At 46.1% G+C, this 20,571-nt stretch overlaps 1 protein-coding gene across 5 annotated transcripts in view; it reads right to left on the reverse strand.

Moving 5' to 3' along the window:
- The window catches only part of Liprin-beta (liprin-beta 1), a 148,843-nt gene that overhangs the window by 24,720 nt on the left and 103,552 nt on the right, over positions 1 to 20,571 (reverse strand). For all 5 annotated transcript variants that reach the window (XM_075690852.1, XM_075690851.1, XM_075690850.1 and 2 more), the window contains 4 exons: positions 19,261 to 19,408; positions 11,176 to 11,385; positions 10,835 to 10,960; positions 6,921 to 7,049 (listed from right to left, as the gene is read on the reverse strand). In XM_075690852.1, the coding sequence (XP_075546967.1) occupies positions 6,921 to 7,049; positions 10,835 to 10,960; positions 11,176 to 11,385; positions 19,261 to 19,408 (613 nt within the window). The remainder of the gene's footprint in view (positions 1 to 6,920; positions 7,050 to 10,834; positions 10,961 to 11,175; positions 11,386 to 19,260; positions 19,409 to 20,571) is intronic.

Genomic DNA, 20,571 nt, shown 5'->3' on the forward strand with positions numbered 1-20,571 from the left:
GGCCAGCCATGGACCATCCAGGCAGCGTGCGCCAGTCATCGGGACGGCGACCGTTGGGCACCTGCGGTTGCGTCGGACTGACGAAGTGCCCAGAGAACAATTAGCATCCATTCATGCAAAAATGCTCGGTCGAAGCATCAAAGTGGTGCGTCTAAATGAAAGGCGAAGTTAGAAACAGAAAGCATGAAAAGAAGCTACCAAAGATGACAAAGTACCCACTGAATGCAGCTTCTGCAGAGCAGTATGATCGCTCTACCCAGAGTCCGTGTCAAACTCCTAATAGTACCAACTGTGCTTCTGTGGAGGACTTGCCAACTCCATCACCACGGTTTTCTGGCAAGAAGCAAGGGTTGACTCATAATGGTTGTCTGGATCCTGTGAAAACGGTGCCACCCTCGGTCGTCCATATTTCTGAGCAACCGACGCTGACCGAGCCCTGTCCTGTTCCTGAGTCAGCAACGTCTATTCTACTCGGCCGGGCCCCTGCCACAGAGCTCCAGGTGTCCGGTCTGCCACGCCCGATTTCTACTACTGCTGATCAACAGGTGCCAAACCTCCCCGATGAGCCTCCTTCTACTGACGAGCACCAGGAAACAACACTCCAAGAACCGACTCACTTGTTTCCTGTTAGTTTGGCTTCAAATAATCACGTTCCCACCCACAAAGTGTGCCTACAGAGAAGTACAGACACCCTCGCAGCAAGATGTACGTTGCGAGATTCTCCGAGGTAACTCTGCTAAGTGGCCAGACGTTATTACTGACAGCTTTCGGAGTGTATGCCTTGAGAAAGGGCCACTGTATTTTCAAAATCGGGCAGAAAATTTTCCATCTTCCGAAAGGCAATACAAAACTCAGAAACACTATATGTCACCTCATCTTTTCGTGCGAAAGGCTGTAAATGGGGAGGCGTACAAGCGACACTGGTTAATGTACTCGGAGTCCAAAAGTTCCGTTTACTGTTTCATGTGCAAACTATTTTCGATTTCAAGCAACCCCAGTGCTTTCACAACGCAGGGCTTTTCTGATTGGAAAAGAGAAGAAGAAAAGGTTTGCGCACATGAAAATAGCGTTGAGCACCGGAACTATGTGGCAGCATGGCTCGAGCAGCACAATTGACAAGGAGCTGGTTAAGCATCTTGTCACTGAGACCGCTTACTGGACAGACGTGTTAAAGCACGTAGTCATTGTAGTTAAGCTTCTAGCTGAGCGCAACCTAGCGTTTTGGGGCAGTGAGGAGATTTCTGGTTCACCGAGAAATGGCAATTATATGGGAGTGCTTGAGGCCAATGCCAAGTTTGATCCCTTTCTAGAGGAGCACATCAAATGCTACGGGAACAAAAGAAGAGGTCACCCATCGTATCTGTCAAAAAGAATTTGTGATGAATTTATCGAGCATATGGCAAAGGCTGTCAAGGAACGTCTTGTTGAAGAAATGAAACGCGCAAAATACTTCTCTTTAATTGTTGATTCGACTCCAGACCTTACTGACATTGATCAGCTGTCAGTTGTTTTACGATACTATTTAAATGGGAAAGTGTACAAACGCTTTCTTGGATTTGTTCCAATTGAATCGCATACCGGCTTGTATCTTTTCGATACCGTGATGTCCCTCTTGACGACCAATGGCATCTCAACTGATGATTGTAGGGGCCAAGCTTATGATAATGCGACTAATGTGTCAGGAAAATACAAAGGACTGCAAGCTCAAATCAAACACCTGAACAAATTGGCAGTGTACGTCCCGTGTGCTGGTCATTCACTGAACTTAGTCGGTGCGTTTAGTGTTGAAAGTTGCCTTGAGGCAGTCAAACTTTTCACTATAATTCAGAGACTGTATGTGCTCTTTGCTGCCCCACCTAAGCGATGGAGGTATCTTTTGGACAGCATGGGCGGAACTGGCCAGCAGCTTGTTTTGAAAAGTCTCTCTGAGACCAGCTGGTCAAGACACGCTGAATCATGTAAGGCCATTCTGAAAAATTTCAATGCAGTCTTGTGTTGCCTTGAAGCTATATCAAAGAACAAGGAAGTAAACGGTGACACTAGGAACGAAGCGCACTTTCTCTTCAAGAAAGTGACAAAACTAGAGACTGCATTCATGGCAATTTTCTGGAGTGATATCTTGGAGCACTTTGACAAAACGAGCGTAGCACTTCAGAAACCAGGCCTAGACACTTTAACTGCTGTAGACCTGCTGAGCTCTCTAGCAGGCTTTGTTTAATTCTTTGCGACCTCTCTTTGATACCTTCGAAGATAGAGCACACACGCTAAGTACCAATAAATGTTATCAGGATGAAGGCAAACGCATCGGTTTGCGTAAGCACCCAGATAGAGAGAGAGAGAGAGAGAGAGAAAGGCAAAGGAAAGACAGGGAAGTTAATCCGAGATTATCTTCGGTTGGCTACCCTGTACTGGGGGAGGGGCAAGAGGATGCAATAGGTGAGAGAGAGAAGGATAAAAAAAACGAAAAGAAAAACCTAAACACACACACGCACGTACACACATATGTTCGCCCCATGCTGGATCCCAACGCCTGGTCGTTCGCGCATACTGTCACGAGAACCGTGGCGCGTTCAAAGGCAGCCAAGCGAGGCGGTCTCGCAGAAGCATGGGTCGGCGCGCGGGACGTCCACGCTGTTCACCGATCTCCCGGGAAGGAGACAGCCTGTTCTCCCATGCGCCCCCAAGTAACCTTGCCGTGCAACGGTGTTAGCAGCGCAACACTCGCGCCATCTCTCGCACTGCGCCCCAACCACATCGACCGCTGCGGGCATCACGCAGGCCACGCGGCGAAGCCGGATTACAGGAGACGCGCCATGCGGGAAAAACATATCAGGGGACGCGTGAGAGTCGCGCATCCCCACATCCCCCCAACCTTAAATCATCACATATTCCGGCGAGACATGTCACACCGTCTACCATCAACGCGTGCTTCGCGGACAAGGTAGAACATTCAACAGTGGCCACGCCGAGGAAATGTCCACGCTGTCCATAGCATGCGAGCCGACATTGTCCTTGGGTACACCGCTGGCGTCCGCCGGTCACAGCAGCAGCTTTGCAGGCTCGACGGCACGATGCCAGGCCAGGACTCCGGAAACGACGACGCAGTAGTCGGTACGAGCAAGCGTCGCTCACACCAACGCGCCCTGCCGGCAAGAGCCGCCGTAGCTGTCGGTGACCGCCGGCTCTTTTGTCCGCCGCAGAGGGTTGTGAGCTGGATGCAGGAGGCCGCCGAAGTCGCTGCGCCGAACTGGCCACAGCATCACCGTCGCCCGGAGTGGCTCGATCGTAGTCCAAGGCAGCAGCGCAGATGATGTGCAGGTGACGGCAAACCAGGGGCAACTCCAATCACGCTGCGTACACTCAACACACTCGGCAAACACTAAAGTAGTGCAAGGGAGAGGAATTATGCATGCGCATCGCCCACGTGGTACGATGCTCAACTCGGCTAGCAAAAGATCGGGCAGCTACTCAGATGCTAAGTTCATGAGAACGAAGCTCGCTTCCTTGAGTCGAACGAGTAATTTCAATTCGTGCGAGGCTAACTGAAATGAGGGAAGCAAAGTGCAACACCTCAACGCCACGGTCCACCAGGTTGTGTCCTTTCACGTGCGACAGGCAGCTCCGTAACGCCTTAGGCCTAAAGCGTCGCTACCCTGACAACAACCGGCATCCAAAAACAACACCCAAAATGAGCGCAAAACAGGCAGCCGCGAGGAGACGTCAGCTCTGTGAGGTGGTCCTGCTCCGCTTGGTGCACACAGCATCCGAGTTGACGGCGCCCACCGTCCCAGACGGCATCGGAGCGCCCGGTGCTAGGCCGCAATACCACTCAGCCCGTAGTGGCACCCGTGGCCCGCGGCCACCCGGCTCCCAGAGCCGTGACTTCATCAGAGTCAAAGAGATAGAAGAAGCTATTTACAAAGAAATTCGGACCACCCACGAGGCTTCCGTACTCACTCGCTTCAGGCTTGCCAATGCTACGCGGGCGTTAAGTCTCGCTCTCCCAGGATGCAGACCACATGGCTCGCGTACCGACGAATGTGATTAAAAAAAACACTTGCGAAAAGGCTTAGTATGTTGGAATGTTCAAACACACTACAGCCACCGTCGCCTCTCTCAAAAAAGCACGCCGCCAACGCTAGCGATCAAAATCCACGCTAGCCCTACGTTTCGGTTCAAACAAAGGTCTCGAACGAAGCAAAACTGTTAAATCTATCGTCCGATGCCCCAAGAGCCCCACGTTGGGCAGCCAGATGTGGAGTCTCTCCTCCGTGCTCTTGGGACAAAGGAACGACAACACAGTACTGCAAACAATCACAAGGGCATTTATTGCACTTTTCATAGATCAATGCCTGCTAGCCGAGTTGCTATCCACAAAACATGCCGATGGGCGCGCGACAAATCTAGAAGTCCGACTCACCGCGACCGGATAGCGAGCGAATATGTTCGCCCCATGCTGGATGCCAATGCCTGGTCGTTCGCACGTACTGTCACGCGAACCGTGGCGCGTTCGAAGGCAGCCACGCAAGGCGGTCTCGCAGGAGCATGGGACGGCGCGCTGGACATCCACGCTGTTTGCCGATCTCCCGGGAAAGAGACAGCCTGTTCTCCCCTGCACCCCCAAGTAACCCTGCTGTGCAGCGGCATTAGCAGCGCCACACTCGCGCCATCTCTCGCACTGCGCCCCAACCACATCGACCGCCGCGGACATCACGCAGGCCACGCGGCGAAGCCGGATTACAGGAGACGCGCCATGCGGGAAAAACATATCAGGGGACGTGCAAGAGTCGCACATCCCCACAAAATAAACCCCCCATGATAGTGAAACCAACATGGTGGAAGCCTCTGACGTTACCAAGCTCTGGGAGCACATCGCTACTGACGATGAATCAGGTAGTGCTTTGATGGTAGAGTTTTGAGTGCAGATAGTGCTGCCTCCAGTGAAGAGATGGCCGATGGGACGATCACTGTCGCGACAGACGGCTGTGTTGTGTAATGGAGGCGATGATGGCAGTTGGCCGTGACAACTAGATTGACAATGGCCCCTTTTTTGACGCTGACTCTGATTTCACACAAACTAAATTATAGCTGCCAGTTTTCGCGTAGCAGCTGGACGCGATGCACATCACTGTTGTGAAACTACCACGAAAGCAAGTGCAGATTTCTGACTATTTCAGCACGCATAATGCTTCACCAGCTCTTTAGAGGTATAAATAAACATTTTATTTTTCACTGCCTACTTTTTACATCTATTTTTCGCTCAAGTGGAATATCTGGTTTAGGAGCATCAAAGGTTGTATATATGTTCAGTATTTCTCTCTATTTTTAAACGGCAGTCTAGATAAGCAATGATCAGTTATAATGATCAAATTTTTCTATCTTCCTGATACAGTCATAATTGGACTGCACTGTAATCGCAAGTGATGCTTTGAAAATTCTGTTGTCACGGTTGAGGTGCCCCAGCCTTTCTCCATGTTTCAAGGCAATGCATATGAAGCGAACAACGATGCGCTCGAGAGCTGAAGACCACCTGTTACTTCCTACGTGCCTCCATGCTTTGACAGGCGCCTCTACGTTACCATGTAGCAAACACTCTTGAATGGTCTGGCAACTATGTGGGCCGAATACTATTCAAGAGGCACTGCGCACGTAGCCCCATAGAGTGGGAGGGGCGATGTCAGGGGAGGTTGGCTTCTTGAGGCTGGCCGAGTCGAGTGACACTCCCTCCTAGTTTTTTTATCCTTCCTCCATGTCCTGATGGGCGAGCCTGTATGGCCTGTTGCCGCCAACCTTATCTTGATAAGCATCTTCACCTATCTGCTCTGCACCATGTGTGTGCACAGTGGCTCTGGAAGCCTGCTGGCAAGCGCACACAGTAACTTAGCACAGTAACAGTAAGCTTTGTGGCACAAGGATGATGTGCGTTCATTAGGCAACACACAGCAAACAAATTTAGCGTGGTGACTGGCATCACATGGCAGTGGGCACCATTTCAAATAACTGTTGCCGATCCTCACTCAACAGGCCATTGCACAAACACACACATAAATTGGGGAAGGTCTGACGTGCAGATAGATTACCAGCCCTGCCACTTCGCTGCCTACCTAAGTTTTGAAATTGCCTGTCCTCTAACACAGTCAAGTGAAAGAGCTGCAAAATTCCTTTTCACTGCATTAAAAAGGAAAAAAAAAAGGAAGAGCTTCTTAGCATGTATTTTAGTTAATATTTACTGTGTTGTTGCACTTTTTTTTTTTTGTTCCTGGGGTTGCCCATAAAGCAATGCAAATTTGTACTTGTTGGTTAGTGTGTACTATCGTCTAGTATGCAGTTATGCTACACTCCTTCCAGGTACAACTACCGCGTTCATTATGAGCTGCAACACACGAGCTGTGCCCGGAGCGATGCTCTTAATAAAGAAGGGTTTCCACATTACAGCAATGTGCATACCTCCAGGCTTTCTGCGGTCTGCTTTTTTTTTTCTCGTGGTATGATAATACACTGGCCTTCCGAGCAGCTATCACTTCATCAGGAAAAAGAAAGAAGAGAGAGGGAATAGTTACAAAGCTAGGGCCGCAGTGCCCCGTGACAAAGCACACCGCATTTGGGGGTATGCACATCGCTGAATTAGCAAAACCCTCTTCACATTTTTCTCTCACGTCACAGCTCATACCGAATGCAACAGCACATGTTAACCAGTTTGCACCGTGCACAGATAGCACGGCTTAAACAACACTGCAGTTCCTTTCGCCAGCACACACACGCTAAAAAGAAACTGCTGTCCTCCGGTTTCTCTATACAGTAAGTGCTGACACAAGCACACAGAAAGATAGAAAAATGTGGGATGAAGCAGGGAGTTGGTGATGCCAGGTTATTCTGCCAAAGTGCAAATGAGCAGTGGTCTCAAAGGGACCTGCACTGACCAGGAGTGCCCCGTGGACGCCGCTGCCCCGGAGGTTCGGAGCATACTCGGACAGGTCCACCGTTCGCAGCCACTCCATCACCCGGTGGTTGGTCCACAGGGACACGTCCAGGGGGCTGTACTGCTTGCACTGCATTCACGCCACACATGAACGGGCAGTCACGCCACCGAAGAAAAGTGATCTTTTTTGGTATTTAAAAGCTAACTCAAGCAAGTTCAGCAAGCAAAAAGCAAGTTCCATTGCAGTTATTTATTTATTTACAAATAAATACTGTAAATAAATAAATAACTGCAATGGAACTTGCACTTTGGTTGCTTGGTTACAGAGTCAATATACTGCACTCAAAGGGGGTCGTAAAAACAGCTCGATATACCTATAGCTTGAAATATACAGTGCGTCCATCTGAAGCATACCTGCAAACTCCCCATGTCTAGGATAGTTTAACTTAAAAGCTAACTGCAATAGAACTTGCACTTTGGTCGCTTCGTTACAGAGTCAATCTCAGATACGCATACTGAACTTAAAGGGGATTGGAGGAACAGCTTGATATACAGTACTTATAGCTTGAAATATAAGATATGTCCATCTGAAGCATACCTCAAAACTACACACGTTAGGACAGTTTACCTAAGTTGTGAAAAGTGATAAATTTACAATTTATTTTTCCAAGGCTGCATAAATGCACAAAGTTTTGAAATTTTTTGCACATGAATGCCACAAACCACTACTTGATATATGCAGCATCAACTATGTGTGGGCAGTATGTACATGCTATGGAAGCAATTGTGGCAAAGCTGCAGAAATTGTTGTCTCATTTTCTTTCTAAAGAGCACCTTAGCAGGCGGTGTGTGCAGGTGGTGGTTAGTAGATGCGACTCAAATGCCACCACAATGCCTCAGAAAAATCGAGTGCCTGGTATGCCTTGCCTAAGCTCGGAGGTCATGCCAAGGAGCCACGCCGATTCTGAACCTTTTAGGTTCTGCATCACTTATGGCAACTGGTAATGCCAGAGCTTTTCTTTCAGCATTGTTATCGAAAACGTAAACTTTTTGCTACATTTCTGTAGCACATCCACCCACATCCCAAAAGTAAAATTTTACACGGAGGCTGTTCCATACCTACACTATTTTTGAAACTTGCGTTTTTACACAGCACAAAATTTTGTTGCAGCTGGCCTTTGAAAAAGAAGCACAAAAAACAGTGAGGCTGAGAAAGTAACAGAGGACAGGGGCCTGATTGGGAATCATTCGGAGCGTGTGATCGGTTCGCACGCAATTGGCCTAGGTCACACTGACTATGTTGGCCGCTTGAAGTCGACGCGACCTAGGCCGATCGAGCACAACGCAACCAAATGCGTGCTCCAAACAATGATCCCCGATCGCGCCCCAGGTGCTCACTTAACAAACTATCTTTACTGGAAAACATCACATCCATATACTACAAAAACACCTCTGGCTCCCAGACATATAGAGAGTGAAAGCTAAGTTGCGTGGGTGTTCCAAATAGGATCGTCCCAACCAGCTAGTGGGACACTGTTAAGAGAATAAATGCAATGCCAATGTACTTTGTGGCATATTTTATGAACGGAGAATTTGAAAGTGGTGCTGGTCTAAGGATGTCAGCTAAACAAACATGACTTCACAACTCCTTGGCTCCAATTTCGCAATAGGCCAACATCACCGGCTCTCACGCACACGAGTGAGTTATTGTTTAGGTATGTTCTAGTTGTCCTCTGTTCAGGTGTTTGCTCTTGCTGTCGGCATGCAGTCTATATAGTGGGTTCATTTATTTCATTGTTTTTCATAATGTTTTACACCAGGCACATTACTCAAGAGTGTGGATAGGTGCTTTTTAAGCATGCTAGACATGATATACTAGTTGATGTCCTCATATCTGATGTTAACAAACTTACAGACATCTGTTAAAACCTTTTTTCTTTTTTGCTTTTTGTGAGAGGCCCTCGTTTTTCCTGAGAAGAGTTCTCATGTAAATCTACATTCTGTAAAGTTGACAAAACTCACTGGAGGATCGACAATTAATTCCTAATCTCTTCTGCAAAGAGTTTGGCTTTCGTGATTCTGAAGGTGGAAGTTAAAAATTAAATTTTCAAAAGACACAATTCAATGGTGCTATTAGGAGATATATATGCCTAATATGGGAGTGCTACCGATTGTCTTGTGGCAATCATAAAGTCAACTGGCACATCTCCTCCACCCCATTTTCAAGTTCACGTTTTGTTGATGTTACGACTGTCCTTCCAAGGTATTACATCAGTAACTACCCACTTGCAATCCTAGATTCACGAGCAGCTGCACATCAGGATGGTGGTCAGCACGCACACATGTGAAGGTCGCACAATGACAGTGCCCACATTTCCCCACTACAAAGGAGTAACAAATAATAATATTTGGGGTTTTACGTGCCAAAACCACTTTCTGATTATGAGGCACGCCGTAGTGGAGGACTCCGGAAATTTTGACCACCTGGGGTTCTTTAACGTGCACCTAAATCTAAGCACACGGGTGTTTTCGCATTTCGCCCCCATCGAAATGCGGCCGCCGTGGCCGGGATTCGATCCCGCGACCTCGTGCTCAGCAGCCCAACACCATAGCCACTGAGCAACCACGGCGGGTAAAGGAGTAACAAAAATCAAATGGTTGTAGCCAGTGAAAGGAGGGAAAAATAATGCGTAAAAAATTGCTCTGCATTACACAGTGGCTTATTGTTATTCAGTATGAAAAAGACACACATACAATGGACAAAGAGGCAAATAGGCAGGGAGCAAGCTGGCAACAACCACCAAGAGCGGCACAACGCCTGCCTAATTTTTTAGGAAGGAGGGGATAGAAAAAAAAAGGACGCTGTAGGTAGGAAGGGAAGCAAGGAAGAAAGGAAGATTACAGGTCACAAAGAGTCAAGTAAAGCAATGACAAGGAATAGACTGTGCACTTATGAACAGAACCAACACCAGAAAAAAAAAAAAAAAACATGCAGGTTGCAGCAATTACAAAAAAATGCACAATAAATTGAAAAACAAAATTGGTAGAAAGGGCTTCGTTCCTCGCAAGGTCCCTCACAAACAAAAAGCCAGGCCAGTTACTTGAAGGAAAGCAAGCAGCGCACAAGAAGCCTGGTCGAGAAGCACAACCGCTCGGATAAAGGCAAGGATTGAGAGTCGTACACTGCAGGCCATGTAGACTACAGTCCCTTAGTAGCGACGTGTGCTGCACAAGGAAAGCAGCATACTCTAATATAAGGTGCTCAAATGTCTCACAGATACCACAAGAAGCCCACGATGGACTCTCCACATACCCTTGCCTTGCTCCCAGAGGTAAAATATGCAAGCATCCTATATTTGTAAACTTATGCCACACTTCATAACACAGTGACAAAGTTATGCACATGCACCAAATTTAGCAAAGCCTCTGAGAATGCGACGCTACTCTGGTGGTATCCATAGCACAGTGCCTCAGCACCCCAAAGGCTATGTTTTGGCATAATGCACCAGAAGTGTCCAAAACATGGCAACGATTCCATTGCAGCTCCTGTAATCACTTATGGCACTGTCAGCAGTAGGTAACAGCATGGCCTTCGAGACTAGCGTCTGTTACCATGAGAGAAATGTCGCTGGGAGCTGCTACGTGAACACCACTTATGTCGCCATGTTGCCTCAGACACATGAAATATGCTGTGCACAAATTGAAATGCAAAGAAAAGACCAAGTTCGTTTTATCGAATACGGAAGGTCAATTGTCCAGGATAGTCAAGAGTCAACTGTAAACCTTCCACTGGCATCAGGTCATCCGGGCAACAGAACAAGACTGCAGGAGCAAGAGAGAATGAGTAAGGAAGCGTCCTCCTTATCTTGAACACCACCCATTGGTAAGAGGTGGTGCGGTGAAGCGGACACCCACCTCGTTGGGCAGCGAACGTCGCTTGAGACAGGAGGGGTCGAAGCGGTTGAGCCGTAGCACCTGGATGCCCCGCTTCATGCTCAGGTGGTGGAAATGGTTGGTCACCTTTAGCCGCAGCAAGTCCTCCTGCAACGCGTCCAGCAGGTCAGGAATGCTTAAAATCCTACAAATCACTCATGACGTCCTGCATTACGGCAATGACCAGCCATTGTCTGCTCCTCACGAAGTAGAGTGCCAAACAGATCGCTTTCATTCTCTACGCATCTTTGGCGTGGCAGCAACTAGCATTAATTGGAAGGTTCACTCGGCGTTTCGTAAGCCGAGTGCGGAGAGGGACGCACCACGGTGAGGGCGTTCAGCACGGCTCCGTCAACGAGTGCCTCGGCAAAGGCGTCCTTGTACTGGGGCAGGCCCACGTCGTCGAGCCAGCGCAGTACCCAGGCTGCATCGAGCGCGGCCGCTGCCCGGCTCAGCTCACTGGCTTCCGGCCGCAGGCAGTCCACTGCAAGCAGGAGCTTCTTGCGGTGCAGGGGGTGCCGCATGCCCAGCTCCTGCACACAAGCACAGCGTCATATCTCCCGAAGATATATTGCCTACCATAGCCCCATTTAGATGAATGGCGCATCGCATTTCCAAGCGCATTTGGGAAAGGCAATGCGACACTATTTACATGTGGTGCATTAACTCTTGCGAGAACGTAGCGCCACGTGGTGTCACATAAGGAAAGTGCAGCCGACTTCCGGTGTAACTGGTTTCCGGTAGTGGGCCGAGTGCACCTTGGTGGTTGAGTGCCGAGTAATAGACAGTTTTAGTTTAACGTACGCAACTTATAGCGTACGCTATACGCTATAGTGTAGCGTACGCGAAGCAGCGCACATTCTTTACAGCTCTAGTTGGCCAGCGAGATCTTAGGATCTCAGAGGCTATATGCCATCGTTGCGGCTATTTCCTGACTCTAGCGATAGGTAGCGCTGACATCTCGAATGTTTCTTTCGTTAGGCTTCGACTCGTTCGAAACAAGAAGTGATCTCGAAAACACCACAAGGTTATCCATAATACTCTGTCGTCGAAGCGGCTTGAGACTAAGCGGAAGCCGTTTACACAATCATTTGCTGCGAACGAAGTGCATTTTACAAAAGCAATGCCAAATTCAATTTGAAGCGGGCAGCCGGGACCGCCGCCATATTGGTGGCTAATTCCTTCCCATAATTCCTAATGCAACGATCCTGCGTTTACACGCTCCGCGAGAGTCAACTCGCGCCCGTAAATCTACCCTCGCCTGGCGCATTAATGCGATGCGCCTTCCTAGCGCATTACTGCTGTTTACATAAATGTGATGCGCTAGAAATGCGATGCGATGCGACTCTGTCGCATTCATGTAAACGCGCTTCATGTATACTATTTTGTTAACTATCTAGTATACTAATCTACAATCTTGAGAGAAATCTGGCAATACTGTTAATGCAAGTTTCATAAAGTCCCCTTACCAGGTTTGCGCATTGCAAACAGGCAAGCATAGTGCATGGATCATGCATTGAAAATTGTGCGAGGTATTATGCCCATATCCAATATGACTCGTGACAACAGCCGGAAATTCAAATGGCAGCCCATGTGCCCTTACTTACAGTCTGCATCAGAACATACACTGCATCAGAAACATACAAGTCTGATGTCCCAGAACAGCAACAATGCTACAACAAAGGTGAGTGCGCACCCCACCAAATGCCCGCAACATTGATTACAAAATGTGACTTTGGTCAATTAGCCAATGCAGAATGCGTTGAACCATCACTGGGATTGCAAAGTGCAGCGAAGAGAAGGCAATAAAAAAAGAAGTCCGTCACATGAACATGGCACGGTGCCTTGGCTCTGGTATGGGAGAAAGCATTAAGGAATTCCTCTGGCTGATACTCGTCAAGGCAAGGCATTGTTATACCATGCCAACTAATGCTGAACTCTAAAAAAAATCGAGGGTCTAGAGGCTAAAATTGACAGTTTAGCTAAAGACACCTCTGATAAGGTGTTCGGCAGGTTCTTGCTAAAAATGAAAGATTTCAGCATTGATGTTGTGGAATTAAAAAATGAAGTTGAGTCCCTTCAACCACGTGCACAACACTTGAATCAACTTGTCGAGGAGTTATGTGGCCAAAATGCCTCATTGGTAAAGGAGAATAAAGAACTAAAAACTCAAAACAACTCGCTCACTCGTAAGGTCGAAGAACTTGAACAATACTTGCACCTCAGCAATGTTGAAATCAACGGCATTCCCTGTTCCCAAGGGGAGGACTGCATCGTGATTATGGAAATGCTAGGGAAGAATGCTGAATGTCCCATATCGCCTAATGATCTTGACATTGTTCATCGCGTGCCTACACGGTCTAGTGATAAAAAAAAGCACCATTGCATGTTTCTTCTCTCGAACTAAGAAATCTGGCTTCATGAGTAAAGCACATAAGGCCAAGCTTTGTGTCAGTGATCTAGGTTTCTTAAGCATTTCTAACACACCTATATTTGTTAACAATCATTTTACCCCATGTAACAAGGCTCTGTTTTCCAAAGCCCTAAGACTGAAGAAAGAAAAGAAGTGGATTTTTCTTTGGACTGACAACTGTCAAATCAACGCTAACAAGACTACTAACAGTAGAGTTTTGTGCATCCGTGATGATTCCGACTTGACTAGAATAGACTAATAGCAGAGTAACCGGTGTTCATTGTCTCACCGCTTATTTAATAATGGTCTCTTTCCTGGAACCTAATCAAGCTAACTCTTTCATAAGTGGATTTCATTCTGTCATTCATTTCAACGCTAGAAGTCTTCGCAAACACTTTGATGAGATTGATCATTTCCTTTTATCATTTTCTAGCTCATTCTCAATAATTGCCTTGACTGAAACTTGGTTATCAGACGATGAAAAATATCGTTATTGCTTCCTCAACTACAATTCAGAATACTGTAACAGATTAACTAGCAGTCATGGTGGTGTGGCGATATATATCTCTCCTGATCTTACTTATTGCAGACGACATGATCTACACTTACCCATCACTAATTGCGAATCTGTCTGGATTGAAAAAGTTCGTTATTCTCCCTCTATTGATCACAGAGATTTCATATTTGGTTGCATCTACCGTTCCCCTTCGTTATCAGTTGGCGACTTTTTTAATAATCTTGATCATACTTTACATACCGCTTCACTAGAAAATAAATATGTTATTATAATGGGTGACACTGACATTAACCTACTCAATGACACATCCCCAACAGTTTATCTTACGCCAGTCTACTACAAAGCTACGGATATGAATGCCTAATTGATGTTCCTACATGACAGGTTCCTAATGGCACAGGGACGCTAATTGATCACGCCCTCTCTAACTTACTAACTTCACCAGAGGTGAAAGTTCTTGATACTGACATAACTCACCATTACCAATTGCTTCTACGTTTTAAATATAACTCGAGTCCTTGCCCTCTTCCACACTCTACATACGTTCTCGACAAAGAGAGCTTCATAACTGCCATTGCTAATATAGACCTAATATAGGCTAATATAGATATAGGTCTGAAATCAAAGAAGATCCTCAGAAAGCTTTTTCTAAATTTTTTACTGTAATTATATCACATATTCATAAGCTCACTTGTAAAAGGAAATGTCAAAAAACCATTGCATTCTCTCACAATCCATGGATGTCTAAAAAGTTATTAGCAGCTTTGCCCAAACGCGATAACCAGTACAAAGAAACTAAAAACCAGCCTTTTATTACCAAATTAATTGCCCGATATAAAAAGTTACGCAACTCAATAAACAACCAGTTAAAAGCGACAAAACGATTATATCTTATACAAAAATTCTTACAAGCAGGCAATAACACCAAATTGAAATGGAACATTGTCAACTCCTTTCTAAACAGGAATTCTGGACCAGAACAGGCATAAAAAATTATATACAATAATTCAGAGTATAATTCCCCTATCCAAATACCCAAAGCCTTCAGCTCCTATTTTTTTTCATAATGACACACCCTCTCCTTCCCAAGTAACTCCTCCAACTAAATCGTCTCCCTCACTCATTTTTTCTTTTCCCCGCAACACCAGAAGAAATATATAACGTTCTGTCACCTAAAACCCACCAGTGCGGGAATAGATGAAGTTCTACCTGCTACCATTAAAGTGATTGCCCACCTAATTTCTGATATCTTGTCTTATATTACTAATTCTATATTCAAGACTGGTGTGTTTCCTAACAAGCTTAAGCGCGGTAAAGTCATTTCAGTTCTAAAAAAAGGTGATAGCACATTAGTACATAACTACCACTCTATTTGTATTTTACATTTTTTTGGCAAAGTTCTGGAGAAATTAATTGAATTGCGTCTAACCAAATCTCTCACTAAATTTAATATTCTCTCTTCATGCCAATTTGGCTTTCGTAATGGATACTCCGTAGATTTGGCACTCATACATCTAAATGACCAATTAAAAAAAATAATTGACGACTGTCTATTTGCAGGTTCAGCTTTCATCGACCTAGCAAGGCATTCGACTGCATAAGCAATAGTATCCTTTTTTGCTAAGCTTGAGGCTATCGGTGTTCGTGATCCTGTGCTCTCACTATTAGAAAGTTTCTTATCAAACAGAGTTCAGGTTGTATCTTTGTCTAATGTCTATTCCAGACAACAGACCACTAACATTGGCATCCCTCAAGGATCCATCTTAGGACCACTACTGTTTTTAATTCATATTAATGATCTGCAGTGGTCTGCAGTCTGCAACTAGTCTGCAGCGGTGGCGTAGAGGTAGAACACCCGCCTCGCGTGCAAGAGGTCCGTGGTTTGAATCCCGGTGCCTGCAATTTTCCACCGGATAAAAAAAAAATCCGCGTGTTGATAAAATTGCACAAACAGGCCTGGAGTGTGGCCTGATCCCGGTGACCAGAACCGGTAACGCACTCCCTCACCAGAGCAGGATTGGCCACCCTGGTGCAGTACTTGGCCACAACCTCCTATATGAATACAGCAATCAAACCCCGGCCCTCAGTCCCCAGCAGCTGCGAAGCAACTGACCATGGCGGCTGTCAGACCTGCGACGCAGCAGAGGGTGCTAAGAATCACTGGCTCCGGACAGGCCGCCATTGGAATATGAACCTGGCAATGTTTAACGCTAGAACGTTATCTAGTGAGGCGAGTCTAGCAGTGCTATTGGAGGAATTAGAGGGCAGTAAATGGGATATAATAGGGCTCAGTGAAGTTAGGAGGCCGAAAGAAGCCTATACAGTGCTAAAAAGCGGGCACGTCCTGTGCTACCGTCCTGTGCTAACGCCCCTACATCCAGTCATGATGACCAGGAAGTCAAAAGCTTCTATGAAGACGTGGAATCGGTGATGGGTAGAGTGAAAACTAAATACACTATACTAATGGGCGACTTTAATGCCAAGGTAGGCAAGAAGCAGGCTGGAGACAAGGCAGTGGGGGAATATGGCATAGGCATTAGGAATAGCAAGGGAGAGTTATTAGTAGAGTTTGGGGAACAGAATAATATGAGGATAATGAATACCTTCTTCCGCAAGCGGGACAGCCGAAAGTGGACCTGGAGGAGCCCGAACGGCGAGACTAGAAATGCAATAGACCTCATACTCTGCGCTAACCCTTGCATCATACAAGATGTGGACGTGCTCGGCAAGGTGCGCTGCAGTCACCACAGGATGGTAAGAACTCGAATTAGCCTAGACCTGAGGATGGAACGGAAGAAACTGGTACATAAGAAGCCGATTAATGAGTTAGCGGTAAGAGGGAAAATAGAGGAATTCCAGATCAAGCTACAGAACAGGTATTCGGCTTTAACTCCGGAAGAGGACCTTAGTGTTGAAGCAATGAACGACAATCTTGTGGGCATCATTAAGAAGTGTGCAATGGAAGTCGGTGGTAACTCCGTTAGGCAGCATACTAGCAAACTATCGCAGGAGACGAAAGATCTGATCAAGAAACGCCAATGTATGAAAGCATCTAACCCTACTGCTAGAATAGAACTGGCAGAACTTTAGAAGTTAATCAACAAGCGTAAGACAGCTAACATAAGGAAGTATAATATGGATAGAATTAAACATGCTCTCAGGAACGGAGGAAGCCTAAAAACAGTGAAGAAGAAACTAGGAATTGGCAAGAATCAGATGTCTGCGTTAAGAGACAAAGCCGGCAATATCATTACTAATATGGATGAGATAGTTCAAGTGGCTGAGGATTTCTATAGAGATTTATACAGTACCAGTGGCACCCTCAACGATAATGGAAGAGAAATTAGTCCAGAGGAATTCGAAATCCCAAAGGTAACGCCAGAAGAAGTAAAGAAAGCCTTGGGAGATATGCAAAGGGGGAAGGCAGCTGGGGAGGATCAGGTAACAACAGATTTGTTGAGGGATGGTGGACAGATTGTTCTAGAGAAACTGGCCACCCTGTATACGCAATGCCTCATGACCTCGAGCGTACCGGAATCTTGGAAGAACGCTAACATAATCCTAATCCATAAGAAAGGGGACGCCAAAGACTTGAAAAATTATAGATCGATCAGCTTACTGTCCGTTGCCTACAAAGTATTTACTAAGGTAATTGCAAATAGAATCAGGAACACCTTAGACTTCTGTCAACCAAAGGACCAGGCAGGATTCCGTAAAGGCTACTCAACAATAGACCATATTCACACTATCAATGAAGTGATAGAGAAATGTGCAGAATATAACCAACCCTTATATATAGCTTTCATTGATTACGAGAAAGCGTTTGATTCAGTCGAAACTTCAGCAGTCATGGAGGCATTACGAAATCAGGGTGTAGATGAGCCGTATGTAAAAATACTGGAAGATATCTATAGCGGCTCCACAGCCATCGTAGTCCTCCATAAAGCAAGCAACAAAATCTCAATAAAGAAAGGCGTCAGGCAGGGAGATACGATATCTCCAATGCTATTCACAGCGTGTTTACAGGAGGTATTCAGAGACCTGGATTGGGAAGAATTGGGGATAAAAGTTAATGGAGAATACCTTAGTAACTTGCGATTCGCTGATGATATTGCCTTGCTTAGTAACTCAGGGGATCAATTGCAATGCATGCTCACTGACCTGGAGAGGCAAAGCAGAAGAGTGGGTCTAAAAATTAATATGCAGAAAACTAAAGTAATGCTTAACAGTCTCGGGAGAGAACAGCAATTTACAATAGGCAGCGAGGCACTGGAAGTCGTAAGGGAATACATCTACTTAGGGCAGGTAGTGACGGCGGATCCGGATCATGAGACGGAAATAATCAGAAGAATAAGAATGGGCTGGAGTGCGTTTGGCAGGCATTCCCAAATCATGAACAGCAGGTTGCCATTATCCCTCAAGAGAAAAGTATATAATAGCTGTGTCTTACCAGTACTCACCTATGGGGCAGAAACCTGGAGGCTTACGAAAAGGGTTCTACTCAAATTGAGGACGACACAACGAGCTATGGAAAGAAGAATGATAGGTGTAACGTTAAGGGATAAGAAAAGAGCAGATTGGGTGAGGGAACAAACGCGAGTTAATGACATCTTAGTTGAAATCAAGAAAAAGAAATGGGCATGGGCAGGACATGTAATGAGGAGGGAAGATAACCGATGGTCATTAAGGGTTACGGACTGGATCCCAAGGGAAGGGAAGCGTAGCAGGGGGCGGCAGAAAGTTAGGTGGGCGGATGAGATTAAGAAGTTTGCAGGGACGGCATGGCCACAATTAGTACATGACCGGGGTTGTTGGAGAAGTATGGGAGAGGCCTTTGCCCTGCAGTGGGCGTAACCAGGCTGATGATGATGATGATGATGATGACCTACTTTGGCTGAGTGAGCTCTCTCAAACATGACCCCACCCATTTGGATCGACAAATGTACTGCCAAGCTATACCTCTCTGAGCACGGAGTGAGGCTAAATTTAGCTCCGATTGCATCATGTGTGGTGCAACAATGGCGCCATCTGTGCAAATGACCCATTCATGATTGAGTAACGACTTCCTTCCTCTACACAAGCATACCAAAGTAAGGTGCGTGGGTAGTAGAATTACGAAGATATAAGCAATTATATAATACATGTTTTTCTGACATGCAGTTTTAGCAAGCGAATTCCTATGCATATAGAACTGAGAGATGTTTAATGCAAAAATTGTTCCACTTTTCCCTTTCACGTAAGGGCAAATTCGAAGCCATCGCATGTACCAAGCTACATTGCTTCAGTATGTGCACTGAGAAAGAGCATTGTAAAGTTCTGCTGGACTACTTGGCGCAATAACACATGTGCAGAAGCACATTCCGCAAAGTGTTGACTTTTCTTTTAGCCTTAACCCCATTTCATTGCTTCCTTGCCGCTGAAAACTGTTTGTGAGTACATGAGAGCTTGCTCCCTGTGCACAGTGGGAGGGACACTTACTTTGTCAAGTTCAGAGGCAGTGACCTTGAGAAGACGGCTGCCATCACGCAGGAAGGGCTTGCTGCTGTCCCCATACACAGCAAGGCCCAGCCGTTCCAGCCACTGGGCTATCATATCGGGGCCCCACTCGTTCACGGGCTTGTCCGTGCTGCGGCAGTTGACAGCAGTCACCAGCAAGGATTGGTTGGTGGCATCAATGCAAGGTTACACTTCGCAACTCAAAACATGACCTGATGTTAATATCTGGTAAGCTCTTTGACGGCTGCAGACACATCTCTCAATTTCTGCAATGGCTCACTGGCTATGATGTTCTGCCATTAAAAGCAAGGCTGCAAGTTCAATCTTGACCGGAGTGTCTGTCATTTCGATGGGAACAAAATGCAAAAACAGTCATATATATATAAGTAGGTTTCAATGCACATTACAAAACAACAGCTTGTCAAAACCAGTCTGAAGCCCTCTGCTATGGCATCTTTCAAAGCACTCGTGTTGCTTTAGATTGCTTAAACGAAATCAATTATTTCAATCAATCAATCAATCAATCAATCAATCAATCCACATTTGCCAAGATGCAATCAAAGAACATTACACAGACCGAGAACCATTACTCAGTATCACTGAGACCAGCACAAGCAGCTGAATGCTCACCAGTGTTCGAGGGACAGGCAACCATTCAGAACATGAACAAGTAGCCCCCTTGGTGCAAAAGATTGTCTCTTGTATTGACTGAAATGAACACTGCTTTCCTCATTAAACAAGAATTCACATTTCTAATTCTTCAGAACAAGTTGTGAAAAATTACTTTCGGCACCACCAGGGGTTTAGCCAGGGGGCACCGTCGACCAAAGCAACCCCCGGCGCCGAAAACCATTCTGGATTTGTCTAGAATGTCTTTTTCATGCTTGAAAAGACATTTCACCACGAACATTGCGAATTCAGGCTGGATTTCACGGCAACCCCCATGCACTGGGAGTCACATAATGCAAGCAGCCCCATCTGAGCACAAAGTTTCAAGGGCGTTTTTATGGCGAACAGGCTCGCCGTAGAATCACGCGGAGGCTGCAGAATCTACGGAGTGCAAGTCCTTGTTTGACGCATTATGAACAGTGACTTTTTCTTAGATAGGTAGATTTATTGGAGACTTATACGTATATTTAAATATCTTGTTGCAAAGTTTTGTGCATACGTGCAGTGAACTTTCTTTCCAGTGACACTTTTCTTCCCTTTATCAAGAATTTGTATATTCCATTGTATCTTTGCATTTCTAATGAATGAGGGCGAATCAAATGAAAGTGAGCCTACCCACCCCGT

This window comes from Dermacentor variabilis, chromosome 4 (assembly GCF_050947875.1).
Source record: "Dermacentor variabilis isolate Ectoservices chromosome 4, ASM5094787v1, whole genome shotgun sequence".
Taxonomy (NCBI): domain Eukaryota; kingdom Metazoa; phylum Arthropoda; class Arachnida; order Ixodida; family Ixodidae; genus Dermacentor; species Dermacentor variabilis.